The sequence below is a fragment of the Solea senegalensis genome, linkage group LG13, assembly GCF_019176455.1.
Source record: "Solea senegalensis isolate Sse05_10M linkage group LG13, IFAPA_SoseM_1, whole genome shotgun sequence".
Lineage (NCBI taxonomy): Eukaryota > Metazoa > Chordata > Actinopteri > Pleuronectiformes > Soleidae > Solea > Solea senegalensis.
The window spans coordinates 8,748,247-8,774,182 of NC_058033.1; the positions used below are offsets into that span (position 1 = coordinate 8,748,247).

Below are 25,936 nucleotides of genomic sequence, written 5' to 3' on the forward strand. Positions count from 1 at the left end.
ACTGTACAGCAAAGAGAACAAGACAGGGCCGGCCCAAGCCTTCATGATGTGGTGATAAAGGGGCTTTGTGCCCCTTTATCACCGCCAATAATAAACAGTAATTTTCACTTAGCGTTCAAAATGCACAACACGAAGAGGTGAATGTGGTCTCAGCCTAAAAACAGTGCATTGTCACCATGACAATGACTTTACCAGTTCTGTGCTATGAGGGCTATAAAAATAAACTATGATTAATAATTATGTTATCATTAAATATTAAAGTAAAACCAAAAAATAACAAAACACGGCATCTCGTTCATTCACAAATGAGTGAAAATGCACAAACGTATTGATTGAAATAAACATAATGCTTAAATAGTAAATAAAGACACAGAACTGTAACGAGATAACATAATGGTTTAAGAACTTCTCTCTGAAAACTATGTGAAATGTGCAAAAGGCTCACTGTTACCTGTCAGGCACAAACAAGTGAAATGCTCTATGGGGATCTTCATTTAAGGATAAGGCCGACATGTATCATACTTATTGTTATTATTAGTGATTGAAGTAGTAGTAGTAGTAGATAAAAAAATGAATTTGCCACAATTGCAAGCCCACATTTAGTCAATAACGTGAAATGTATTGTTCTGGACTTCAGCCTTACATTCGATTTTTCTTTCGAAGCTGCTGCGTAAGTTTGTAGGTTATTTGTTGTATATCTGTCTTTTAATGTAGCATTAAAGTCATCCAGACTTCAGCAGTGAACAGCATTAGCTCTGTCACTATTGATTTCAAGAAGTTTATGGTCATGTACACAGTAAAAACGCAGGGTCAGCGACTTCTTACTTTTCTCCCAACAACAAAAAAAGCAGTTTAACAAAGAATCAGAAGGCATACATTAATAAAGAAATCAAAGAAAAGGAAAAACAAAGGAAGAGTAGAGATGTTGCACAGTTGGTAGTGTTGAATAAACAGTCTTCACAGTTTAAAGTGTGTCACTGAGAGACAGAGAGTTGTGTGGACCTGATCAGCACTGTGTGAATTCATTTGGTCAATAGTTTGAATGTAGTGAATGTTTCCTATGTATGTATATTTAAAAAGATACTCACTACAGGTCTAACCTTTCAGGATTCAGTGAAAGTAATGCACCATGAAGCAACTTGGAGTCTTGCTGAGCATGATGTGCATTTGCATGTGGTGGAAATCATTCTTATTTTCCCCCCTTTTCCTCCAGTAGCCTCATTACTACGAGAGATTTAATGGCACTGCAAAAAATAGTTGCATCTCAAGTGGTGAATAATTAACAGTGAAACATTTAAAACAGCATGAGACTCCACTCTGTCCCATAAACCTGTCAGTTGGCTCCTGATGCATTTTGAGGCCGTGCTTCTACCTTTTAACCAGCAAATGAGCTTTTACAGCCTCTATCATCGGAAGCAGGAACTGACTAAATGCTTCTCTTCTGGGTGAAGATAAGTGTTTGAATAAGTGTACTTTAAAAAAGAAAATCATTTGGATTTATCACCTTGGAAGAAGTCTTTTGTATGTACTCGATGCACAAACCACAGAAGAAGGAGAGCAAAGAGTTGAAAGAGTTGTGAAAGTGTCCATCTTTTCTGATATGCCAAGGCCACCATAGATCCTTTTAAAGGGAGAGGTGAGCGTTGGAGTCCTATGCACTGTCACTACTGGATGTCACTAATTCTTACACTCTGGACATAGGATGGTTGCATTTAAACATACATAATTTGAGCTTTAAGTATTAGCAAGTGAAGATCTCTAAAGAAACTATATAAATGTAATCACAGTTTCATAGCGTGAACCTATTTTCTGTCTTGTTGGTGCTCGGCCTCGTTGTCCAATGATAAAAGTTTCCTCCCACTGCAGACCAGCTTGCTGGGAAGATTTCTGATGGGTTGTGTTGCCTGGAAACAGCCGTGCTTCTCTATGGGGGTGACGAGGACAAACTTTGTGGAAAGGGCAAACAGTCAGATGTCTCCTGGTTCTATCTGCTCCCTCTTTCGCTCTGTTTTTGAGTTTAATTGTCCCCAGAGAGTTCATAGAAGCGGTTAAGTTCTCAGATAATTAATTGTCCTGACTCTGCTCCCCACCCCCACCAAACCCCCATCAGTTATACAATTTTCCTGCTGCATCTCCGGAGAATAAGCCGAGTCGACCATTTCTGCCTGTGAATGGAAGATTAGCTCACTGAAGATGAATTCTGATGCTTTTGAACCGTCTTTGGAGGACTTCAGTGTGTGTGCTTCTCTGATGTCTCCAAACATCTGCTCCACAGTCTCCATCTGGATTTCAAAGTTGGTAAACCTTCGCTCTGGGAAAAAAAATTACTTTTAATAGTTCGTCTAATTGCTTTAACATAAGACAAAACAGCCTGGTCTCCCAGACGAAGAAAGACAATTTTTTTTTACTTTTCTGCAAACCATGAGAACAGTTACATTTTTATATTATGCACAGAGTAGAATGTTTGAATGAGATGTTTTGGCCAATTCTTTCGTATTTGCCAAATCTTTCAAATCTTTGAAATGGCGTAGTACTTGTACACTGCACTTCGAAGCCAGTTGGAGACTCAATGGTGTGTTGTAAATGGATTTTATGTTGCCGTCATGTGTAGGAGGACATTGGAGAGCATGTCGACTCTAAAACCATGATCTTTTTCTAGCACTAACCACATATTTTTGTGCATAAACTTAACCACAGGTAACTCACTACCTAAACCTCAACATATTCACCCTCATTTCCTGATTTCTGCCAAAATTATTACAAAGCAAAAGTAAAAACCCTGTCTCTTTGGTGCAGTAATGTCTCTGTGGTTCAAAGCTTTCTTCGTGGAGATGGTGTTGAGGAAAACACCCTCGAACCCAAGTGTAAATTACAAAAAATTTAGCAGCAGTTACATCACACACACACATCCTTGTTCGCACCTGGTGCTGAGGACTTTCTTTGTTCACACCCTTAGTCTTTCACACCATCTCAGATTAACTCATTCATAACCCCTGCTGCATTCATGTCTCATTCTTTGCCACTTAATATTCATAATAGTGTTTTGTACGCCCTGTGAAATCTTTCCTCACCTCTGAGATGTGAAGCCAGTGCAGCCATGTCTCTGGCTCCTGCATCGATTTTCCAATAAGTCAGTTAATCTTAAAACTACTGCTGCTGCGGAGTCTAAATCTGTGTTATGTTGTGGACAAAGGCTTCCATTTCAGGTTTTTTTTAAAAAAAAATGTATTTGTCCCCAAGGGGCATTTAAAGGCATATAGAGCAATTTTCAGAAACAACTCTACTAGGTCTGTTAAGTTATAATATAAATCAGAGTGAAAATAAGGCTTAAGGTTTATAGGGAGTCGAGGAGCTGAACAGCCTTGGGAGCTAAGGTTGTTCTCCTCCACTGTGTCCTGCAGCCAGGGCAGCAGAGACGTCCTGAGGGAAGCCGCTCCAATGCTGGTGCTGGGGACAGAGCATGAGAGGCGTTCTGTGTGCTCATACATGGTGGTGGTGGTGGCCAATAATTTGAGGGCAAACTTTGACTGTGCTCTGCAGATAGTTCATGTTTTCATTGTTTGATGAAGTGGAACCAGCAGGTTATGGAGTATGAATAATAAACTGAGAACTCTGATCTTTATTGGAAGAAAGTAAAGCTACTTAAATGAAGATTTCGACCTTTCTACCATGGTTACTAAAGATGTGTTATCCTCTTTAATTGGTAAACATTCCAATTTGTATTTTTCCTTGTTTCAGTAAAGAATCACTCTGATGGTCTGTGTTGTAAGAAGGAACAAAAGTGACGGAAAATCGACGGAAATTGTGTTTTTGGTCGTCTTCACAATGTATGCTTTGTTTATTGTGTTTTTTTTCTCGTTAATAATTCCAAAAATTCTCACACAAAAAACACTGCTCCAAACGAACTGATCACATCGGATGGTCATTTGCTGGAGGAAACAGGTAAACATCTGAGGAAAAGCAGCCACGAAATCTGCTGGGCTGTTTTATGTGATAGCCACACACACATTGGTGGAGGTGCAGCCAGTAGATGGGTTCATTATAAACTCCTTTACTCAGCAATACAGCACAGAACAAGAGAGCAGCAGTGTTACATATTAGTTTTCACAGCTGTGTTACATTTCTGTCCAGTCGATTTTTTTTTTCCTGACATTTAATGGCTCACAGCAGCTCTAGTCTCCTGTGTAATGACTGGACAGAGAGAGTTGATGAGGTTTTTAACTTGGTGTCCATGTTTATAGAAAGTATTCAAGCTTAGGTTTTGAACTACTTTGGCCAAAGTGGTCCATTGTCTTTGTGCCCATGTGTTTTAGTTCATAATCTGCATTCACATCTGTACTTGGATCCGCTTCTGATCATATCACCAGTAACTGACGTTAATGCGTGTTGGAATGGGCCTTTAGTGGCACATGAATTGAATGCTGGTAGTACAGTGAATGTACAAGGGTGCTTGTGTTACATGAACAAAGTTCTCTAAATGTTTAACTTCATATAAAATATACACAGGATGATAATATTATTATTTGTGTTTGGTTATAAACCGACAGTGGCTTGCACAGTGTCTGCCTTCAGAATCGTGCCTCCATGCAGAGAAGGGTCTCATCAGGTACACACACCGTGTTGCTAGGTATCCTGTCGATTCAGCAGTGCCAAGTCAGTGGCTGTGTGTGTTCAGAATGCCAACTTTTGTTCCATCTTCATTCCAACTCCTCCACCCCCAGATTTCCCCTCCACCTTTCTGCGCGACTCATCCTCTGTATCCCCCGTTTTCCAGCACAACTTTACTCTCTCTCTCTCTCTGAGGAAGAAATAAACACATTAATATAGAAATCAGAAATGTAGATGGTGAGGGATTAGTTTCGGTTCCCTGTTCACTTATTCTGCTGAATCGATGGACAGTTACCACGGTAACAGGAAGGCTGGCGCCAAAAATATATTCTACACAACATCTTTTATACCCCCCCCCCACACACACACACACACACACGCATTCAGTTTGTCAACTGGTGCATCTTCCCACATGCACCACTGTGAAGTCTCCTCCCAGCGCAGGAAAGCTTGTGACTTCAAATGATACATTCAAGAGACATGTTTTTGGGTTGTTTTTTTTTAAACTCTGCAGCACATATGCACACTTTACCTTGAAGCTTGCTCTTAATTTAAGGGGCAAAGCAGAGCCCCCCCCCGTTATAAACTATAATCAGTCTGGTTGAGCTCAGGTGTGAGCCATCTACAAACCTACAAGCTGAGCACCGGTGCTGCAGCTGCTCATCAACCACAGTGCTCCCACTGTTTTTGTCAGACGGTCCCACTGAGTCTGGAAGTGTCTTTGTTGGTAATTACTGATTACGGTTTCAGTGATTTGTCTTACGACTGTAAAGTTCTCACAAATTACCGGTTTGAGAAGGTGATATGCGTCAGGGGCTGCAAAAACTTATCGATTTGGGATTGACGACTAAATGAATTGTTTCTGAAGTGTTTTTGTCTACTACAGATCAGATTTGACAGTTCTTGCATCCGAACATGACGGCCCCCTCAAAAAACATGCATGTGCACAAATATCTTTTTGGTTGTGTCAACAACAAGACAAAACAACAATGTGTTTGAAGACCACACCATATTTAAGTGGGAAGTACAGTAGAGGATATTTTGGAAACCAAAGCCATCGCAGCAAGTTTGTGAGTGAGTTTTAGCTCAAGGGTACGTCACTCTTCTTCATTTTGGTTGTACTGTGAACACTCACCACATGTGTATAATCAGACAGTTCTCACATACGTTGCATGGACACATTTGCTGTATATATGATCCTGAACATCATACTAAAGAGACACTTTAGAGATCTTATTTGGAATTCACAACAAAGTCACATCAATCCAGAACTTGTACATGAGTGTCTTCAGCCTGGGAATCTGAGCGTCACCTGAATTTCTTTGATTTGGACAACAAAACAGTGTTTGACGATGTCGTCCTTTTCATTCTGTGACATTCTTCACCATTTTCTAACATTTTATTGGACCAAGCAACTAATCAATTAAGAGTGATACTCATCCCTAATTAACCAATAATGAACATCGACATTTGCAGCATACCCGTGCATTATAGAGTCCTAACACCTAAGCCTTAAACTGTCCTGCTTATTTTAACCACAAAAGTGCCAGAAAAACATCCTCCAAGTAAGTGATGTTAAAATGGTGTATTAACAAATTATATTTATATATAAGAATTTTGAACAGTATAAAACATATTTACAATTAGCATTTTTTGAGTCTTTGTCTCAATGTGCAAAAACAGACCAACTCTGTCCTCTTTTATCGACAAAGACGCTGATTCGCTGGCTCCCTGCGAGAGCACAAGTGAAATGACCGTAAATCCACAAGGTTAGCTTTCACATACAACTTCTCTACTTTCAGAAACCGTTGAATTTTTCTTTTCCCAATAGCACAAACCGCCACGTAATTACGGTAATGCAAATGGTGCCTGTGCAAACGTGTCATCTGCGACACACTCTGTGTTAAAGGGTTAATCGTAGCTGTCAGTAAATACAGTTGTCCTAAAAACAAGACAAAAAGCCAGTGTTTCAAACCCAAAAATTGTATGAATGATTGGCTGTACGTCACTGAATGACCTGTAACACACCTGTATTCTCAAAAGAAGCATGGTCTAAAAACCTGCTTGGGTGAAATGGTGAGCAGTTGTGCTTGTGTTTATTTCTTTATTTATCTCTTTTCAGAGCATCGTGGTAGTGACAGAGCGAGGAGTACCGCCTGTTATGTAACGCCGTGTATTTCTGTGAGCGAGAGCGGGTGAGAGATAGAGGAAGTGTGCTTTTACTGAGAGGGAGGGGGGGGGAGAAAAACTGTTCACCCAAGATGGTGTGTAACATGCTGGAAACAAAAAAATATATATGTTCGCTGCACGTTACTGTCGTGTGTGTTTAAGCGCAAACACACGTGTAGTACACATTATGGATTCTTGTGACAAACACGGTTCACATCATCGTGTATGCTTCATGTTTTTCCCTGTTCTTCTCCCTTTCGTTCACGATTGATTCCTGCATAAGCAGATCTCATGCAGCCGGCTCACTTTCAGCTCTTCTCTCTTCTTTTTCTTCTTCATCGACTTCTTCTTGTCTTCTTCATGGGAGGTGTACATTCACATTTGCACTCTGCCCTCTTGACAGTACATTCCCACCTGCTTACCAGTGTGCTGGGATGGTGCTTTGCATCAAGTGGAGGCTTCTTTTCATTGGCGTTTGGATTTTCCACACAGAAAGAAGAGGGAAAAAAAGAAAAGCGGATCTTGTCGCCTCATTGTGATTAAATGAGAGGAGTAATTATCTCACTCAGCGACGCTGCCACCTCCATCTCATCTCGTTTCATCGGCTTCTCTCGTTTAGTTTTTGGGTGTAATCCTTGAAGACGATTTATCCCTTATCACTCGGCTTCCTTCATGTGGCTTCAACGCTGCCATGTTTTTTGCATGCTACTGTGCTTTGAGGTCAGACTTGCAGGTAAGGATTTCCAGCAGTGTGTGTGTGTGTGTGTCAAGGGGGAAGTGACATGGGGAGTGACAAGCGCAGGAAGTACAAGCTACTTCTTGCGCTTTTATGACACGTGTGTTTGTGTCTTTTAACCTTACGTTTTCTTCACGTTTTCTCTAAAAGTGCAAAAGCTGTGTGAACTTGTACAATAACCACTTCCTCCAAACGGTATTGATTTCGATCATTCGTCATTCATACTTTGTACCCATCAGCAGCACATTAAGCCTCGCCGTCACCTCAACGTTCAACCTTGGATGATTTACAGTAGGAGCTAAGGCAGCGTAAGTCGGCTCAGTCGAAGCTTTGATCTCACACTATTGCAAAGAGCTGGCAACCGAACGGCAGCGGTGGCATTATATAGACGGAATGCACAGTTGATGATAAAAAATTTAAAAATATGAAGATGCTTACGTTACAGTGCACTGAGCTGCAGACAGAAATACACATAATACACGTGTATACTGTAACATAGAATGCAAGGATGATTTTAATCCTTTGGTATTTCACCCTCATTAACTAGGAGGTGTGGATCTTAGGGTTAGGAATCACGGGGTACCTCGCGATACATGGTCCACGATACCAATAATACCATGATGGTATGATCACGGTTCTGTGATCACTGAGCCACTTGGGGGGTGGAGTGGCTCAGTGGTTAAGACCCTACCTTGTGTACCAAAGACATCATGGTCGCAAGTTCGATTCCACCCCTGGCTAATTGTACTTGATTCCATTGTAAGTCGCTTTGGATAAAAGCGTCTGCTAAATGACATGTAATGTAATGTAATGTAATGTAATCAATATATTGCAAGACAATCATATAGCAATACACCCTGATATCTGTCTAACTGAAGTAAACAAAACGTCTGTGAAAAGTTAAATGTGCAGGATTTCTCTATTTATTCACAACATAGGGAACAAAGGGCAGAAAGTCTATGTGTTGAACGTGGACAGAACATCCCTTGTAGCCTTCTTCCGCCGTTATCCTGCTATAAACTCCCTCTTCTTCGGCTTCACTCATTCATTTGAGCATCGCCGAGTGAAACTGGCAGGGACTGTTTACGTTAGAGTGCCTTCATTTGTTAATAAAATATCAATATTTGCCCTGGTGTATGGCAAATGACGATATATAACCCCAAATCTGTAGTTTGACCTGCTCCTTTGACATTGATTCTCAGAAATGAATACCAGTTACATTGACTGAACATGCTCAGATACAGTATAAAAAACCACATAAGGTTTGATCAGGATGCCTCCTGGATGCTTTCCACAGGAGATGGATGGACGGACTTAGACCCGGCGGTAGACACAGAACTCACTGGAAGGGTTAACATATCCCATCTGGCCAGGATTATGCTTCAGGAGGAGCTAGAACGTGTCACCAGGGAAAGTAATGTTTACAAAGGATGTAAGATTGAAAAATAGACCTTTTGTTAAATCTAACCATCAACTTAAATACCATTTTAAGAACAAGTTGTTGTAGGGATAGTAGTAGTAGACTGTTAACATTGGGAAAGCACTCATTTTAATACATTTACCTCAGTTACATTGAGCCATGTCAGGCCATTGAATCGCATTATTTCATAATGCATACAGTACAACGTGACCTCAGGCATTGATGTTACTCTGACTCATTTGTACCGAGAAAACAAATAACCTTTATCACTTTTAGGCTGGGACTCGAAGGATTGAGAATACTTAGAAAAGAACGCTGAACTTTAACTTCTAAAACAAAATGTAGCCACTGGTTTTTATTTCTTTTTGTATCCAAACCTTTACTTAAAAAGGCTCCATTGACGGTGTCTGCAATTTTCATTTAATTTATCATTGAATAAGATCCTGTTTTTATGATTGAAATCATTCTATAAGTGACATGAACCATGACATACAGTAAAGTAGGTGTGTGAATAACATGGGTCAGCTTCATCTGGCCTGGTTGGCAATTTAGTTTGACCTGACAAGTATGCAAGTAACAGTGCAGACCTTGAAGCTAATTTGGTCTAATTCTGCAATGGTGGGTAATGAATCATCATAAATAACAAGGTTCTCCCTCCTTTCCCTTTGTTTGCTGCCTGCCCACTGAACAGAGGGGCTAAACTCAGCGTGTTCCCAGTCTTTTCCTCACTTCCCTCCTCACACTCGAGACTGTTTCTCCTTGAGTGTTCCCTGTAATCAATAATTGAGCGATCCATTGGCACTGTTTTGCTCAAACCCCAGGTATAAACATAATGCATAATGATTAGGATATACTGTAAATATTCTGGGCTAGTTTCTGTAGAGGAATTTTCTCTTCACCATCTTGTTACCTAACCTGCTGGTAAAAGCCCCTGTGGGCATGCACAGGAAGTTAACAAGGGATTAAAGAGCTTTACACAGAGACTCTGACATGTGATGGAAACACTGTCGCATACTGCTGTACAGCAGTGTTTTTCCCCCAAACGTTTAATAGAGGGAGCCTCTTTTTAAAGATGATATGGTCAGTTTAAATAGTGACAAGGGCAAAATTGTGTATAAAATAATGATTCTGACTAGGGATTTGCAATAATTCATAACCATGAGACTACAGTATCTGTCTTTTCTCACCGGCTATTCCTCAAGCCCTTATTAGCATGAGTTGTGATTAAATTTCTGTAACAACTACTATTATTTTGAATAGGAAAATTTGCAATTTCCACAAAATACCATAAGTTTAAATAACAACTTCCTCTTGTGCCGTTGAAAACATACATACACGTTAAATCAAATATAAAAGAGACCAAATAGATGCATTTAGGCCACGATAACAGGATATAATGGAAGTGTGCATATGGATTTTACTGCTCTTCAATAATGTGATCGATGAGCCTGCTTGCTTTAAGTGTTGCGTTCCAGTCCGCGTTAAAAGAGGAAAGTGCAACTTGCACATCAGGTGCAGCATTCAGTCTTTTTCAGTTTTTTTTCTAAAGTCTATTCTTTACTTGGGCTTATATGTCTGTTCACATCCATCCTTATACTAACTTACCTCACATGTGATAGACTGGCTGACTTTAGCTGCAGTCTTTGCTTAAGCCGGACATCTCTTGATGGGTTGTGCGTCCATTTTCTTGTGGCTGGCTGCGTAATCGTGGATTATTCTGGCAGAAACTGTGACTGTGGTGGGAACGCGAGCAAGCTCCCTAGTGTGGCTCCGAGATATACTGCAGACATTAATCTTTAAAAGAATGGAGACAATTCTGCATATCTGAGAAGAGCTGCTGTCCACCACACTGTGGTACAAAACCATGTCCTTGATCTCGCTGTACTATTTTGACCACATGAAGCCTGGTGCATGCTGTCTCCTGATACATTTGTTTCTTTAAATGCTAAAAGAATTGAGCACATGAGTCTTATGAGCTTCAAAGAGAACCTGTTGTCTTCATTTCCATTTCAAAATTCTTATTGTGGTACTAGGAATGAGTCTATATGATAGTCATATCACTCACTCACTCATCGTCTACCCCTTATCTTCCACATGAGTGTCACAGGGGGGCGCTGGCACCAATCTCAGCTGACATAGGGCGAAGGGGAGAGGTACAGATTTGGATCTGGTATCAGTCAAAGAAAATATTTCAAATCTACACAACTCGTAAACCCTAAATATGATGTCAATGCTTCACATAACACAGTTCTGTAAAGAAGTCTTCCACCACCTTCATTTTTATCGTTCGCTTTGCAGTTTTAACGTCAACATCGCTTTTATGACAATGTTTTACTCTTGTTTTATTGAATCTGTTCTAGCTTTCTCTTTTATCTGCTGGCACGGCTCACTTTCTTTTAAGCCAAAAAGGAAAAAAAATCACTTGCAGGTCATCGTGAGCGTGTGCAGTAAAATCGCTGGAATAGGACTGAATGACCTCCAAAAAAACGTCACATTATCTTGGCTGATCAGAATCATCCTCTGAGGCAGCTGTTTGTGTTTGTGCTATTGGGGCGCAGATATAGTCGGCACAAACAAAAGAAAACTTTAAAATTTAATTTATTCCTGCAGTTTTCAGCTTTCTTAATGTGGAATGGATGATTCCACATGTATTCTATTGTTGTCTTTAAGATGTGTTTATATGTGAATGCTGGCTGTAACCCAAGTCGCCTTTCTGGGATAATATAGACGCCTTGAACCTAGGACGTGAGCGAGGGCGGCAGATGTCTGCCACCCAGTTGGAGTGTTATGTTTTTGAAATACCGTTCTTTAAGTTGTTTAAATAAAGTAAGAGACTGTATTAGACTGATATCGGCATTGGTTGTGATGTCGGAATCATATCTGACACAAAAGATTGATCATCCCTATCTGGGACTCCATTAAGAGCAGCTTTGTGTAATTCAGATTTAAAGGTGTGTTCATACTTGTGCTGCAGTGTATGTCTTTAGTGCCGTGCCTCTTACCTGCTTCCAAAGTTAAACTGTTTCTCCTGCACCCTCCCCTCCCCGTCTGTTGTCGGAACAGTGCTCATATTTTACTGAAAAATGTCCTTGGCTACAAGTGATATTGCACTGAATCACAGTATGCGGTTCCCTGCATGGGCGATGAAACTGAGAAGAACGGATACACTTAGCGGCCTCAGTTGGAGTGAGATGTTAAGCCGTTCCTCTCACGCTGAAAGAATTCGGCAGCATGCATTTTCTCCTCTCCTTTGTGGTGTTAAGCAGTTAACTGCTGCGGTGGATTCATTCACCTCATGCGAGAACCGTCTGTACGAACACATTTGTTCATTTATTTCGAAGTAGCAAGTTCACATTCAGTTTAAAATACACCAAGGGGCGCACAACAAAGTGGGTGTACGTCTTGGCTTTGCGTCTGACTTTTTAAAACATCACTGTCAAAGGCTTTAATGCAGAGACGCGCAGAAGGTTTTTTCGATGAAACTGTAGTTGGCAGCTTTCATATACACGAGGACAGCAGATGAGATTTATGCGTGTTGGCAGGGTTTACATCCTCCAACCAAAAACACTGGGCGTCCACGTTGCTGTCATCCACCTACTCACTCACTGTGAATGAAGCGTTATGCTGCTTCTTCTTTTTTTTTTTTGCCAACCTACTACCATTAAGCAGACAAAACGGCTGCTGCAGTGACACTGATGTGAACAAGATTTATCTTCCCAGTCGACACTTTTTCCGGACTGTACTGTAAACGCAGCCTTTGTTCCGTACAGTCACACAAACATGCTCACAGCCACTGATTTACATGATCACGTAACACATCCAACTTTGTGTATTTGTGTGCGTGTGTGTGTGAGCACACGTGTGTGTCACCTCGAGAAGCATCCGTGCCTCAGCACAGTCTGTCGAGCCCCGTGGTTCCCTTTTGGCTGCTCTCCCGACAGGAGGGTGGGGTGTGGGAGGGAATGGGTTTGCCGCAGTTGCCGATGCAGCGCTGGGGAAGAAATTCACTGCTGTCCCACAACATTGACAATGCTTGCATGCGCACACGCACACACTACAAACACAGGGACCGGCACAATGAGCAGTGAGTCTAAGTGCTGCCCGGAGAGCAGGGAGTAGTTTGAAGAGAACACTTCCCAGCTTTAGGGAAGCTACTGTAGCAGGTTGAATTTACACACACACACACACACACACACAGTCAAACACACAGCTTTACACAGAGGCATGCAGGAGGAGAAGGAAAGGAGTGTGGAGGTAAGGAAAGACTTTAAGGCAGTTCTTAGTTTAGCATTTACAAGTGATTCGTGTCTGAAAAGTTGTGTCTCCGTGTGTGTGTGTATGTGTGCACTGCAGTCTTGGGTGGTAACGAGGGTGAACTAGCAGGAAAAACTGCAGCAAAGTCTGTCACCAATATTTTCCTTCAGCCTCTGAGTCATTCATGCATGTTTATCTGTGCACCGGCGATAACTAATGCACCTAATGTAGGTTTTTCTGTGCACATAAGTCGTCTGTTTTACTTGTGATGAATTCCACATAAGAACAGACACACAAACAGCTGATGTCAGGAGGGACAGTGTCGCGTTATCACGGGTAATTGCTTAGTTTACTGGCAGGAATCTATCGCTTACAACTGAGTTAATGTACGGTTATCGATTACGTTAATAGCTCGATTGATTTAGCATTTATTTTTTTCTAGATTTGAAAATGATAAATTATTCAGCCCTTGTGTGTGCTTACTGCAATTTATTAGTCATGGTTAATAATACCAATAATCATTTAGATTTGTCAAGCACATTTCATGATACACAAGGCCACTGTGCAAAAGTAATAGAATTTTTTAAAGGCATTGCGATTCATTGCCAATAGAAAGTCGAGAGGGTCAGAATTGCCACAGGTTCTCAGAATGGCACAGAATCTATAATAGAGTACAAGTAGTGAGGGCTCAGTAAGTGAGGAGGTAGTATATGATGTGGAGTCCACTATGAGGGTAGGGGATGTGATGAAATCTACTACCTGGTGTCAGAGCTCCAACAAAGTCATTTTTGAATGTTTTTCAAATCATTGTTCTCCCATCATTCCCCCAAACACACTCTGTCACACTGCTGTCTTTCCCCCTTCATGCACTAGCCTGAACGTAGCCGCCAGTGTATTCACCTGCACTCCCAGTACATCCTAGACAAACCTCCTTATAGTCTTCTGACAAGAGAAAGCAGAGCCGGTCCTTCTCTTGCCGCTGTTGCTGTCCCAGCACGCCAATCACCCACCATGCTTCCCTGGCTGTCCTCGACGTAGACTGGCACTGTAGTGGTCCACCTGGAGGGTCCAGCAGCCGACGGCAAGGAGGTAGAGACAGTCGTGGATGCTGCAGCACTGCTAGTCTTCATTCTGGTCAGTGCTGTCAAGTGATCAAGGAGTTTGCACCCAAACCAGGCCCAAAGCTCCAGTGTTCAATCCAACCAGAGCCTGTCGCAGAAACGTACACTGGTTTTTGGTGTCTAAACCACAAATACTGTATATCTCCTACTATATTATAATAATAATTATAAGCTTAAAAAAATCATGGAAAAATATGAATTACAATAGCTAAAATAATACCTGCACTATTTTTCCTATGCAGGTAGCACAGTTTTGGCCACTTTAACTTTGACTGTGTTAAGAAGTTGATTAGATTGAAAAAACAAACAGTTGCTTTTCTTATGGGTCTGATGGTCTGTTTGCATCTGTTTCTGCAAATGTCAGACCACAGATCTACAAATCCATGATTACTTTGATGTGTTGTCAGATAGAAGCGATGGACACAACTGTGAAGATGACATTTTTTTTAACAAAGTGTGGCATAAGCATCAGGGTAATTATTTAGCATCTTACATAAGATGTAAATCATCCTCGAAAAAAAACCAAAAAACCTTGAGAAACAGTAGCAGCAGTGCAATATTGGGGGAGCAACTTATGTTGTTTTTCTTTGGACAGATTTTATTTCACTGCATAATATATTAGCTCCGGCTACAGCAAAACAACACAGCATGCTTTCAGTTCATCACGTGTCCTGAGGATTGAGTTAAATGTGGCAGCCGTAGTCTCACAGGAGGATTAGGTGAGTTGGGTTAGAGCCTCTGAATGGACAGGCGTGTGTGTGTGTGTTTTATAGTGCTGATAATGAGGGCAGGGAACCGCAGTGTAACTCACATACCATGATACAGTGACTCTGCAATAATCAGTGTATTGTCTAAATATCTGTCTCACTGAAGAATACAAAATGGCCTTAAACAGATGAAGTGCTAGATTTGGAGTTAGGTTTAAGGCCTTGAGCAGTGGAAGTCCTTGCACAATCTCAGCCAAGTTTCTATGGTTACCATCTTCTTTGTTGTCTCTTCTGACCAAAGCAAGAGTGCGCAACCAGCGAGACTGTAAAGTATTTCTACAGGGAGCATGAGCAGTCAGTGTGTACAGTTTGGACGGACTCAAGACTGATTTTAAGTCCACTGCAGAGACATAAAGATGTGGAAAGTATGATCTGGGCCTTTTCGTAAGATCACTTTCACTGCTGTCCAACATTATCCCACTGTCAACATATTATAGTTCAGCTAACTTGTTTTCATGATTCCCTTATTCATATAAGTGCCTCCACAAGAAGTCATGAAGTATGTGCTTAAGCTCGTCCCACACTAGAGGATTTTCAAACTTAATCCCGAGAAAGCACAGGCTAGACGATCCGGTCAAGACACCGGACCACACACACTTGGCGTTTAATCAAATGGTTTTAATGGAGGATATTCCAGGAAGGATCTCATAGAAAGTGTCTTGATTTATTTAGCATGACTTCAGAATATAAACAGACATGGGGTCATTAGTTAATAGCTGTTGTGTGTGCAATGTTTTGTGTTGAGAAACGCACGAGGTGTGGATGAGGTCATGGCTGAGAAGACGGAATCAACTTGGCTTGTACAAACAAAAGTACACAACATCCGTTTCCTGGTCAACACGCTCTCATTGGTTAGTGCAGGGTTTGTAAACATATCAAACAGGTTTAAAATTTCGGATTTGAAATCGGGAAGACCGTTGTGTCCCGTGGCGTTAAAATCACGTCTGTTAAACACTCAGACTAAAATAGGAAGGCGCCCACGATTGTCGGAAGGGCCAGATCGGGGCAGACTTTAGAATGCCACCTGATAATCTATTGTTCTGAGGATTTGGTGTTGTTATTTTGGCTCTGTAGTCTCGGTCGCCTTCAGGATGACTTTATGAATGCTCTCTTCTCCTTTTACTGTACGCTGCAAACCATATTTGTCCAAATACTATCAATGAGATGAGTGATACATTACTATTGGCAGGAGAGATCGTCCTGTTATCATTACAAATCAGATGAATGATTCTGTCTGTCTTTTTTTTTGGTTTGTTTTACCAGCCAGCTGGTTCTGTCTAATTTGTGTTTGGCAACTATGCTTGATAACGAGGGAAAAACATGTTGACTCCTCTTGCTTTTTATCTCACGGTCTCTCTCTATGTGAGAGCCATTATACCGGCCTTTGGCCCATTCATCCTTTCTCTCTCTCGCTCTCTCTCACTCGTGTGTCTCGCAGTCTTGCTCTTGTCCTTTCTCTTGTTAGAATGCTGGTATTGTTTCCTGGGGAATCCCCCACCCCCCCTCCTTTGCTTTTCTGTTCTGGATGTCAGGGAATGTAAGAGGTAGAGAGACGTGGAAGAAAGAGGGAAGGTAAGACCTGGGATATAATTCCCTGAAAGATTGTAACGATAAACCACTGACACAGCAGTTTATCCGTCTTTGTGTTTCACCCAGCGAACATAATGAAGAATATGCTCTTGTTATTTAAGGGGACACAGGCCAAATCTCTCTCTCTCTCCTTCTTTTTTTGTGCAGTAGTTGCTGCATTGTAAATGTAAAGAATCCTTGCATCATGTATTCTTACCTAGAATCAGTTGCCACTGATATGACTATTTTCTATCTTCAAACTTAAAAAGTAATTAACCCTTTAATATACAAGCCTCCAAATGCCCGTCTGGACTTATTTTAACCATATAGGAGCCAGAAAATGTCCTGTGAGCTAAGTGCTTTTGCCCATTTTTCCAGTATTACTTTCTATCTGGCAGTTATTTACAATTTACTGCATGTTAAAAAAGTGACATTTTAACAGTATTAAACATTTGAAATAAGTTTTGAATACATTTTAATAAATTAATAACTTTTTGTCTCAATGACCAAAAACAGGACCAAAATATGGACACTATACACAGGCCTTTTTTCCTACTTAAGCTGATTCGCCGGCTTCCTGCAACACCGCAAGTGAAATTACCATCAGTGTTGACGTGCAACTTCTCCGCTTTCAGAAACCGTCGGAATCTTTCCGATAGCACAAACCGTTGCATAATTACGCTAATGCAAATTGCAACCAACGTGTCATCTGCGATACACTCTGTGTTAAAGGGTTATTAATACGTTTGGACACGAGAACTAATCACAAATGACACAAACATATTCCGCTTTTTCTTTGACGACTATTCATTTGTCCGTCCAGATCACAATGTACTGTCTGTATATGCATTTATCTGCACCCATGAGACTTCTTTTGATTTCTTTGACTTCTCTGCTTTCATGCTTTCCCCAGTGGTTTCTGTCTGAATGTTGTTCACTGAAGGAAACTGTGCCTTCTTTATCTTTTTTTCTTTATATATATAAAAAAAATCAAAGCTGTAATTCATGGAACAGAGGAAGGAGGGATTCAGTAGATCAGTAAATCGGCCTAAAGAGGAAATTAACTGGAGTAATGAGTCATTAGTTGGTTGACTGGGAATATGTGAAGCTGAATGGGAGTTAGAGTTAACTGGAATATACAACTCCTTATGTGTAATAATGATAGAAAACACAGAAAATCACTGTTATTTTACTCTTCTACAATCAAAGGAAAACACATTTGTACATTCAGTTCAGGCAGAAATGTTTGAATTTAACACTGGGTGAAATGTATCAATGTAATGAGAGACTGATTTGTAATATTCTATGAATGAATATTCTATTCTATGATGTAAACATTGAAGAAAATAGCACTCACTTGGTATTTGCAGTAGTTTTCATGCACCAGCATCTACTTCTGTGAAAAAATACACGTGGAAAACTGAACTTCTATTTAGGTCCAGTTACACTGTTACAGTGTGATGTAATGCATAGGCACACAGCAGCAGGTATTTTTATGATTTTGTGTCAGTGTGACAAAAATATGGCAGCATGCAGCTGACATGTTTCCACGCTCGTTTCCTCAGGAATGAATGTATGTGTAATTGGACGATTACCCAGTGTGGAGGAAGTGTGTGTGTGTGTGTTTGTGTTTGTTTAAAATTCATTCAGCCACAGGCGGCTTTTAATGCTGTTCTGGACTGACTGGGCTTTGTGGAGGTTTGTGAATTATATTTATTTATATTTATATGTATATATATAGATATCTATCTATCTATCTATCTATCTATCTATCTATATATATATCTGTATAGATATATATAGATATATATATACAAAGGTGCTAATAGTAATATTAGGTCTCAGTATTAAATTAGTAATACATATGAAAATTATATATGTGTGTGTCTTCTTAAAATTACTTTTGCCACGAATAATTATTTTCCAAAATGAGCTGTGAATGGCTTTCCCAAGGCTTTCCCGATTAATTAAACCTCAATGACCTCAGGAACTGTTCATTAAAGTTGGCTATGATTGAGTTTTTAGTTAATAGCTCCTGCACCTTAAAGAGTACAATGTCGTCTGTGTTACAGCGCCATCTAGTGGTTCATTTAATGCAACACAGAGCTGTATAACAGAACTGTGCTGTTTACTGTCAGCTTATACTATAAGGTGTATTTTTAAAGATATTTTGCAATCAGAAATATTGTAAACATTATAGTTATACCAATGTTTATTAGAAGTCACTTGAAAAGAGAAGTCATTGGCAGAACTTGATCATACATTAAATTCTGATAAACAGATGCAAGTGAGTGTTTACAAGATTATCAGTCACATAAGTGATGGATATGCTTGTTGAAATTATATTCAACAACAGAATTTGAGTGCGTGACCAAAATATAACCAAATATAACAATAAGGGGGATATAAGTAGTGCTCTCGCCCTCAAGTTTCCAATATCTTTTTTAGTCAAGAAATTACATAAACTGAATCAGGAATTTCCCATGGGAGCAGGAAACTCGCCAGTGTTTGGTCTTCCCCTCAAAGTTCTTCTCTCCTCTGCAAAAGCATTATTAAAGCATTCCGCCAACCAGCTATCTATCTAATACCACAAAATGTGAAAAAAGCCTACAGTCATTTTAGTCATATTACAAAAAAACGACTATTGCAACTCTTTGTCAAGTTGTCAAATGAAGACATAAATGAAATGGTTACAAAATAAACACATTTATGGAGTTATTTGTATGAATGGATTGACATTTCGGATGTTGTATGGATTCATTTACAGGTACAGGTACTGAGTATAGTTTGAGGAATATCCGGAAAGTGTTGCAGTCAGTAGGAGTTGAGCGTCTATGCACTGCACCATGTGTCACGTGGGTCCAGAACACGAAGATGATAAATAGGGTCATCTTGGTTGACTTGTAGCTTAGTACATCGACTACTAGCCGTGTGTGGTACAGTCCTGCCAGTAATATAACTGATTATTCTGGTAAGAATCTGATTTCCACAGAACTGAGACTTCAGTGGAGGAAGAGGATGGTCAGGGTTAAGGAGCAGGAAGAGACGGGCAAACTGCAGAGAGAGAGCCAGGGGGCGAGGGAGAGGGGAGGGGGAGTATGAGTGTATAGAGATGTGAATGTACTGTATTTGTGTCAGTGAAAGCCCGTATGCAAAGCCTCTCTCTTTGGCTCTCTCGTCTTGTTTGGTTCTCTGTCGGCTTATCTCCTTTTGTCTTAGTGCTCAGTCTGCGAAGCCCGGTGCTCCAGGTCTTGGTCTTTTTTTTTTTCTTCTTTTTTTCTTTGGTCCACACAGGAATGTCTCCCATAGTGAAAAGCCCAGAATGCACCCCAGTGCTGTGCCATTGCAAACTTGCCTGCAGCAACAACACTTTGTCGTTGATGTTTGGATGCAAGGTAGGTTGCAGAGCACCACGTTTCTTTACGTCAGAGCGAGCAACGTACAGTTAGTGATGTTGGCAGTTATTCTGTTGTTTTTAGAGGTTGCTTTTCCAGTGTTTGTTTCCCTGTGGAGTCAGAGCACTGAGTGTTATCCTGTTGTCTTATAGCTACATGAATGTGTGATATACCTGAAAAAGTGAAGCTCTGGTGGGTCTCAGATTTGTGTTTTTTAAAAAAGCAGTGCGAAAACAACTTTGTTTTACTCCGTGATCCTTGAAGCTCTGCTAATGCTTACTGGGGCTTAATGAGGGCACAACTGATGTAATGTTTCTGCTTCCCTGTACTGTCACGCTTCATTTATCACCCTGGTGACAGGTCAGAGTTCCTCCGATGACTTAATGTACTGTAGAAGTCAAACACTCAGACAGTGAGTCTTGGATTTTTCAACTTGTCACTGTGGGCTGTTTAGATTAAACCATTTGAAGGAAAAATGTGTTTTTATAATGAAGCCATTATAACTATAAAGACAGGACAAAAAGTCAAATGACAGCACATTCAGGGTTAACACAGCTGGCAGCACATTCCAGATTGTGAATCACTCTTTACTGATAGAATTACTATATTAATAATTGTCACATAATAAGAATGTGTTTGTATATAGCGGATTAATTCAGTAAAACAAATTCATGGCACTGTGAATGAAGTGGAGCAAACCTTGGACAACTGATTTCTTCAATGTGTACTGAGCGACTGAGGGATATAAAGACATCTGACCAATTCCAATACATTCATAAGGTGTATTGTAATAAAGCCTTCCATTTTCCATTTTCCTTTTGGCCCAGGAGTACTATAAATACATGTTTGGTTTTTTTTACAGGTTAATCAATTAACCTGAAATGGAAACAACAAGATGGAAAATTATACAATGACACATCTGCTAATATGATCATCCTTTTTTATTCTAGCTTGGAGGCTTTGTGCCCAGAAAAAAACATCAAACACAGCCCCTTGTCAATTGTTTTTTTTTTTTCTTAACTCTTGTGTCACACAGTGATTTAAATGTTTCACCGTGACACTGGTTTTTTGTTTTTTTTAAACCAGATATATCCATTTTTGGAAGAGAGGCATTGAATGAGATTTATCGCCGGTATATGCCGTGATTTATTGATTATTTGATTGCTTAATGTGAGCATTATTTACAAAATGGACATCGTGGTGTATTGGAGAAAACCTGAAACTTGTGTTTGAGACCATAAACTGTTTAAATTCTTTTAAATGTACACATTTATTTCATGTTTTAAGCACTTCTATATTGGCTTCACTTTGCACAGCTGTAAAGAGACTATGTCTCCTTTTTTTATATGCATCACCTCGAACTGTTGAAGCTGAATTCTACATTTAAAAGTACTGCAGGAGCAAATGTCAGTGTTCACTCATCATTCAAATTTACACATGCATTCAAAAAATTAGCAACAAAAACAAAAATAGACTTAATCTCATAGATTCATCTTTGCAAATTCTGCTCCAGCAGTGAAACGCTTCTCAACAGGAGTGTTAATAATACGTTGTAGCTGTGGGGTTAGCCAGGCTGTGCTGTGTGCAAAGCTTAACTCACGCACACACACATACTCACGTGTGGTGCCGTCATGCTCCAACTGAGAGGATCCCTCCTCCTCCCCTCCTCTCCGTTATCTATAGCTCTAACTGCCAGAATTATGATAAGATGTAAATGTGGGGTGGCATAGCCGAGGGCAGGTTCAGAGACTCTGTGCAGATTTAGTGTGGATTCTCCTCATGGTTGTGTGAACTGACCTCTTTCTGTGGCTTTACTCGAACACACCCTCTGTCCCTGTTCTCTGACAATGTCCTCATTCTGACGAACAGTAGGAGCAGGAGAGCTGAACTATGTGGAAAATGTACGAGCACCTGCTCTCGCTGCTCTTCTTGCTTTTATCATCGTCGCAAAGACGATTTTGTTGTCGTCATAGTTATTCTTAGCTACTTTTAAAGTGGCTTTAGCGTCACTGTGCGTCATAGGGACACTGGAAATAAAGCAAGGCCTTTGCCTGAAGTGCAAATTCTAAGACAATTGAAACCCAATTTTAAAGGGATTATGCGTTTAATCGAACATTCTTTTGATTAGTTTATTTAATTTATGCCTATAAACCCTTGTAAATGTTTTCCCATCGATCTTTAATTTAGTTTAAGCTTTAGTTTCTTCCTTTCGACACAAACCCAGTATTTGCTCATGAGATCATGAGAGGGTTTGACACCAGCTGGAGACTTACTACGGCATCTGGTTGAACATTATGTCTGCTGAATGATTAAATAGGCTTTTTTACTTTAGTTTTTTTTATGTCACCGTCTTTGATATTCCCCGTGTGTCATGGTTATCAGCTTTATCTAACTGAAGGGATCTCCACTGAGGTAGGAAACCATAGTTATCGCTTAACACTTGGTGTAGATCAATTGTTCTCCAACTTTTTATACCAAAAAACTTTTTATACCCTCCCAAAGTAACACCATTATCACAGAACATGAAATACATTGGTGTAAGATTTATTCCCAGTAAGATAGTTTTGGTTAAGTGAAATTAGATTAAGACGGAGCGGGAAATAAGGTGACTAATTATTACCTTTTATTTATTTTTTGTTATTTCTATGGCTCCACTCTGATCTCATACCCTGGTATATACAGTAGAGCTCACGTACCACAGTTTGAGAACCATGGGTGTCAGTAGAGCTGCAGCTCACCATTATTTTCTCAATTATTTGAGTCATCGCTTAGTCCCTGAAATGTCAGAAAATGTTGAAAAATGTTGAAATGATGGTGTTGGCAAACATCTTGGTTCTGTCCACAAACCAAACTGATTTCTTTGTTTCATGGAGCAAAGAAACTAGAAAATATTCACATTAAAGACACTGAAAAATCAGAGAAACTGGTTTAAATCCTTTAAAAATCACTTTAATGGAATAATAATCGATTAATCGAGTAATTGTTTCAGCTTTACGTGTAGGGCATTAGGGTTATGGATGAGCCCTGACTTGGAGTTTATGGAATAAATTAAGTGAAATGCACAAAGACAAAATATAACATCACTTCCTGCTGATAGTTTCCACTGGATTACTCCTGACTTGAATTATGTACTATTTATATACAGTACACTATGGTCTGTAGTCAGTGTACAGCTGCTTTGACAGTCTTGTACAAAAAAAAAAACCTTCATACTTTTTCAATGACTCTGTGTGTGAGTGTGCAGCCGACTGCCAGAGATGAATGAATCCTCTGGCACAGTTCTGCACTCTGGGATGCTGGCTGGCACTGACTACAGTGAGTCCATCAGTGTGCTTGCACTTGACTAACAATAATATATGAGCGAACCGATGTTTCATAACATGTGATTACGAGATGAATCATGTATATTTGGAAGTGCTGACCGCGTAAGAAGAGTATACTGTAATATCAGACATGGTGTGCTTGTAGTTTCTATCTTGGGGTCGTCTCCGCCTCCCCTGTTTAAGTTGCTGTGCTCAGCCAAAGAGCAGCAGAAGCTGCAGACACCTGCCTCCTCCTGCCTCCTCCTGCCTCCTCCTGTTTCCTCCTGCTTCCTCCTGCCTCCTCCTGCCTGTAGCATCTCCCACTGCAAACGACATCTGTGTTTGGGATCTGCCACAGCACTTAAGCAGACGTGCAAACTCCTGCCGGCCACGTCATGTCCTCGTATTCAGAGAAGACGACTGAGAGCAAATGTATGCATGATGTCCCACGTGTGTGTGAGATCCTCACTTTCTGACACAGCTGCAAGGGACTGTCTTAGTTTTTATGGTTCAGGTGAGACTCTGGTGTAAGTCAGGTTTTGGATAAGGATCAGATACTAGATTGCGGTAGTTCAGGTTTGGGTTAGAGGCTGAGATAATATAGTAGAAAAGAAGATGGTAAGTTTTCATAAAGCTACGTCAAACCAAACTGAAACTCTTGTTTTAACTCTAATGCATTGTTGTTTTAAATAATGTTAGGGCTCACTAGATGACTGCACTGCTGGGTGTGTTCACTGGCTAACTTGCTGCCAAACTGCCTCGGATCATTCGAGTGGGAATATTATTTATAGTCGTTGTTTGTGGATTAATAATCGCACTACACTTGTCACATAACTTTGCAGAGCTCAGTTCATGTCTTGGGTGCCGTTACCCCTGAACTGTTGTGTCCTCAAGATCAATTATTTAATAATCTGGGAACACAGATGACAAATTTCGATCAGGACTCAACTCCCTTCCTTTATAGGGTTGCGTTCCGTAAAATAAGGATTTGTTTCGTATTTCAAAGATAAAACATGTGTTCCATATTGAACAGATACAGAACCCACTTTATTCCATATTTTTTAATATCAAGTCGGTGCAAAACCCTGACAGATTTGTCCACTTATGAAGATTGTACAATTTGTATGAGGAAAAATAAAGGGTGTAACATGTACAATATGTATACAGTATGACTGAGTTCCTTATTTTATTATCAGGAAGTTGGCAACCCTACCTCCTTAGTCATCCTACATTTGTGTATTTGTTTCACGTACATTTTTCAAGATCATACATGAGATAACTCAAGCATAAGAACACAGCTCGGGCAAATTCACAGAATATATATCTATTTATAGTAACCCTGGTCCTTGATATGCAACTGGCCCAGAGCTGATGTTCCTCACATTAGAATACATCTCTGTGCATTGCTGCCTGTAGGCATCATCACAAATAACTGTTAAAATTGGTTTTCCATTTCAGTGATGCAGCTAAGCACAATCTCTGCTTCTACGTTGTTCACTTATCACACTAAGCACCGGATAAAGCTACAAACCAATATGCAACAGAGTTACAACTATCGTTATTACTCATTGCCGTGGAATGACACAAAGAACCGTGTTCCTCCTTACCTTCAACTGAGTTCAGAAACAGGAGAAAACTATTCCATTTTGCACATGTGGCCTTCAGTTCAGTGAAACTTGAACCGAGGGCTTCAAAGGTCCAGTGTGTGAAAATAGGTGAATTCAGAATGATGAGACTTCAGATTGTAACAAATAAAAGACTCGTCCACTCATCCCTCCTTTTACCATATGTGTCAGGGAACTACAGTGACCTTTGCATTACAGAAAATGTCATTCTAGTCTGTTTTGGTGTATTCTCTGACCGGTTTGTCCATCGAGGCTGCGGCACAAAATGGCAGCCTCCATATAGCAAGGCCCTTGACTAAAGTACATATAAAAGGCATAAGAATTAGAAGAATTTGTCATTTGTCAACCCAATTCCCACAGCCAAGGCTACGAGAACCAAATGACAATTTTGGCACACTTATACAAACATAGGTTAGTGTATTCCAGCCAATAAACCCTCCTATAATGTCAAACACTGGACCTTTAATGCTTAAATAGATGCTCAGACACAGTGATGCCTATGGTTCCCTTGATACCATACAACTGTTCACCTAGCCAGCAATTTAATTCATTCTTAATCTATCTGTTTCTGTCTTTGTGTTGCCGTTTGTCATCGTGTTTGTCCTGCACGTACTGTTAAAATGCGTCTTGTCATGTATCATGTTCCAGTCTCAGCCTCTCGTGGATGTTCTTGCTCCCGAGTGAGTGTGTGCTGCTTGTACGTTTTTGGATCTTGGCTGTGACTGGATGTGCACTGTATGGTACTTTTCTTGTGTCACACACCTGCTCCTCTTGTTAGCTCTCGGTGGTCACATATGGTCCTGTTGTTCTCTCCAGAACAGGCCACCAGCAGTGCAGGGGTCGCTTCACAACGGCCAGTCCCCACCCTGCATGAACCCTGCCTTGATGAACGCTCCCTGGGTGAGAAGGGGGTAGATATTTTTTTTTATCCACCCCATCCAAATTGCATACTGTATCATCCTGTAAATCC

General features: G+C 40.4%; 1 protein-coding gene across 22 annotated transcripts in view; it reads left to right on the forward strand.

The window, feature by feature from the left end:
- The window catches only part of dlg2 (discs, large homolog 2 (Drosophila)), a 153,467-nt gene that overhangs the window by 37,428 nt on the left and 90,103 nt on the right, over positions 1–25,936 (forward strand). For 20 of the 22 annotated variants that reach the window (XM_044042683.1, XM_044042687.1, XM_044042690.1 and 17 more), the window contains one exon: positions 25,783–25,866. In XM_044042683.1, the coding sequence (XP_043898618.1) occupies positions 25,783–25,866 (84 nt within the window). Of the gene's footprint in view, positions 1–19,886; positions 20,040–25,782; positions 25,878–25,936 lie in introns of those variants that run through there. The other 2 variants (XM_044042701.1, XM_044042707.1) reach the window with 2 other exon arrangements.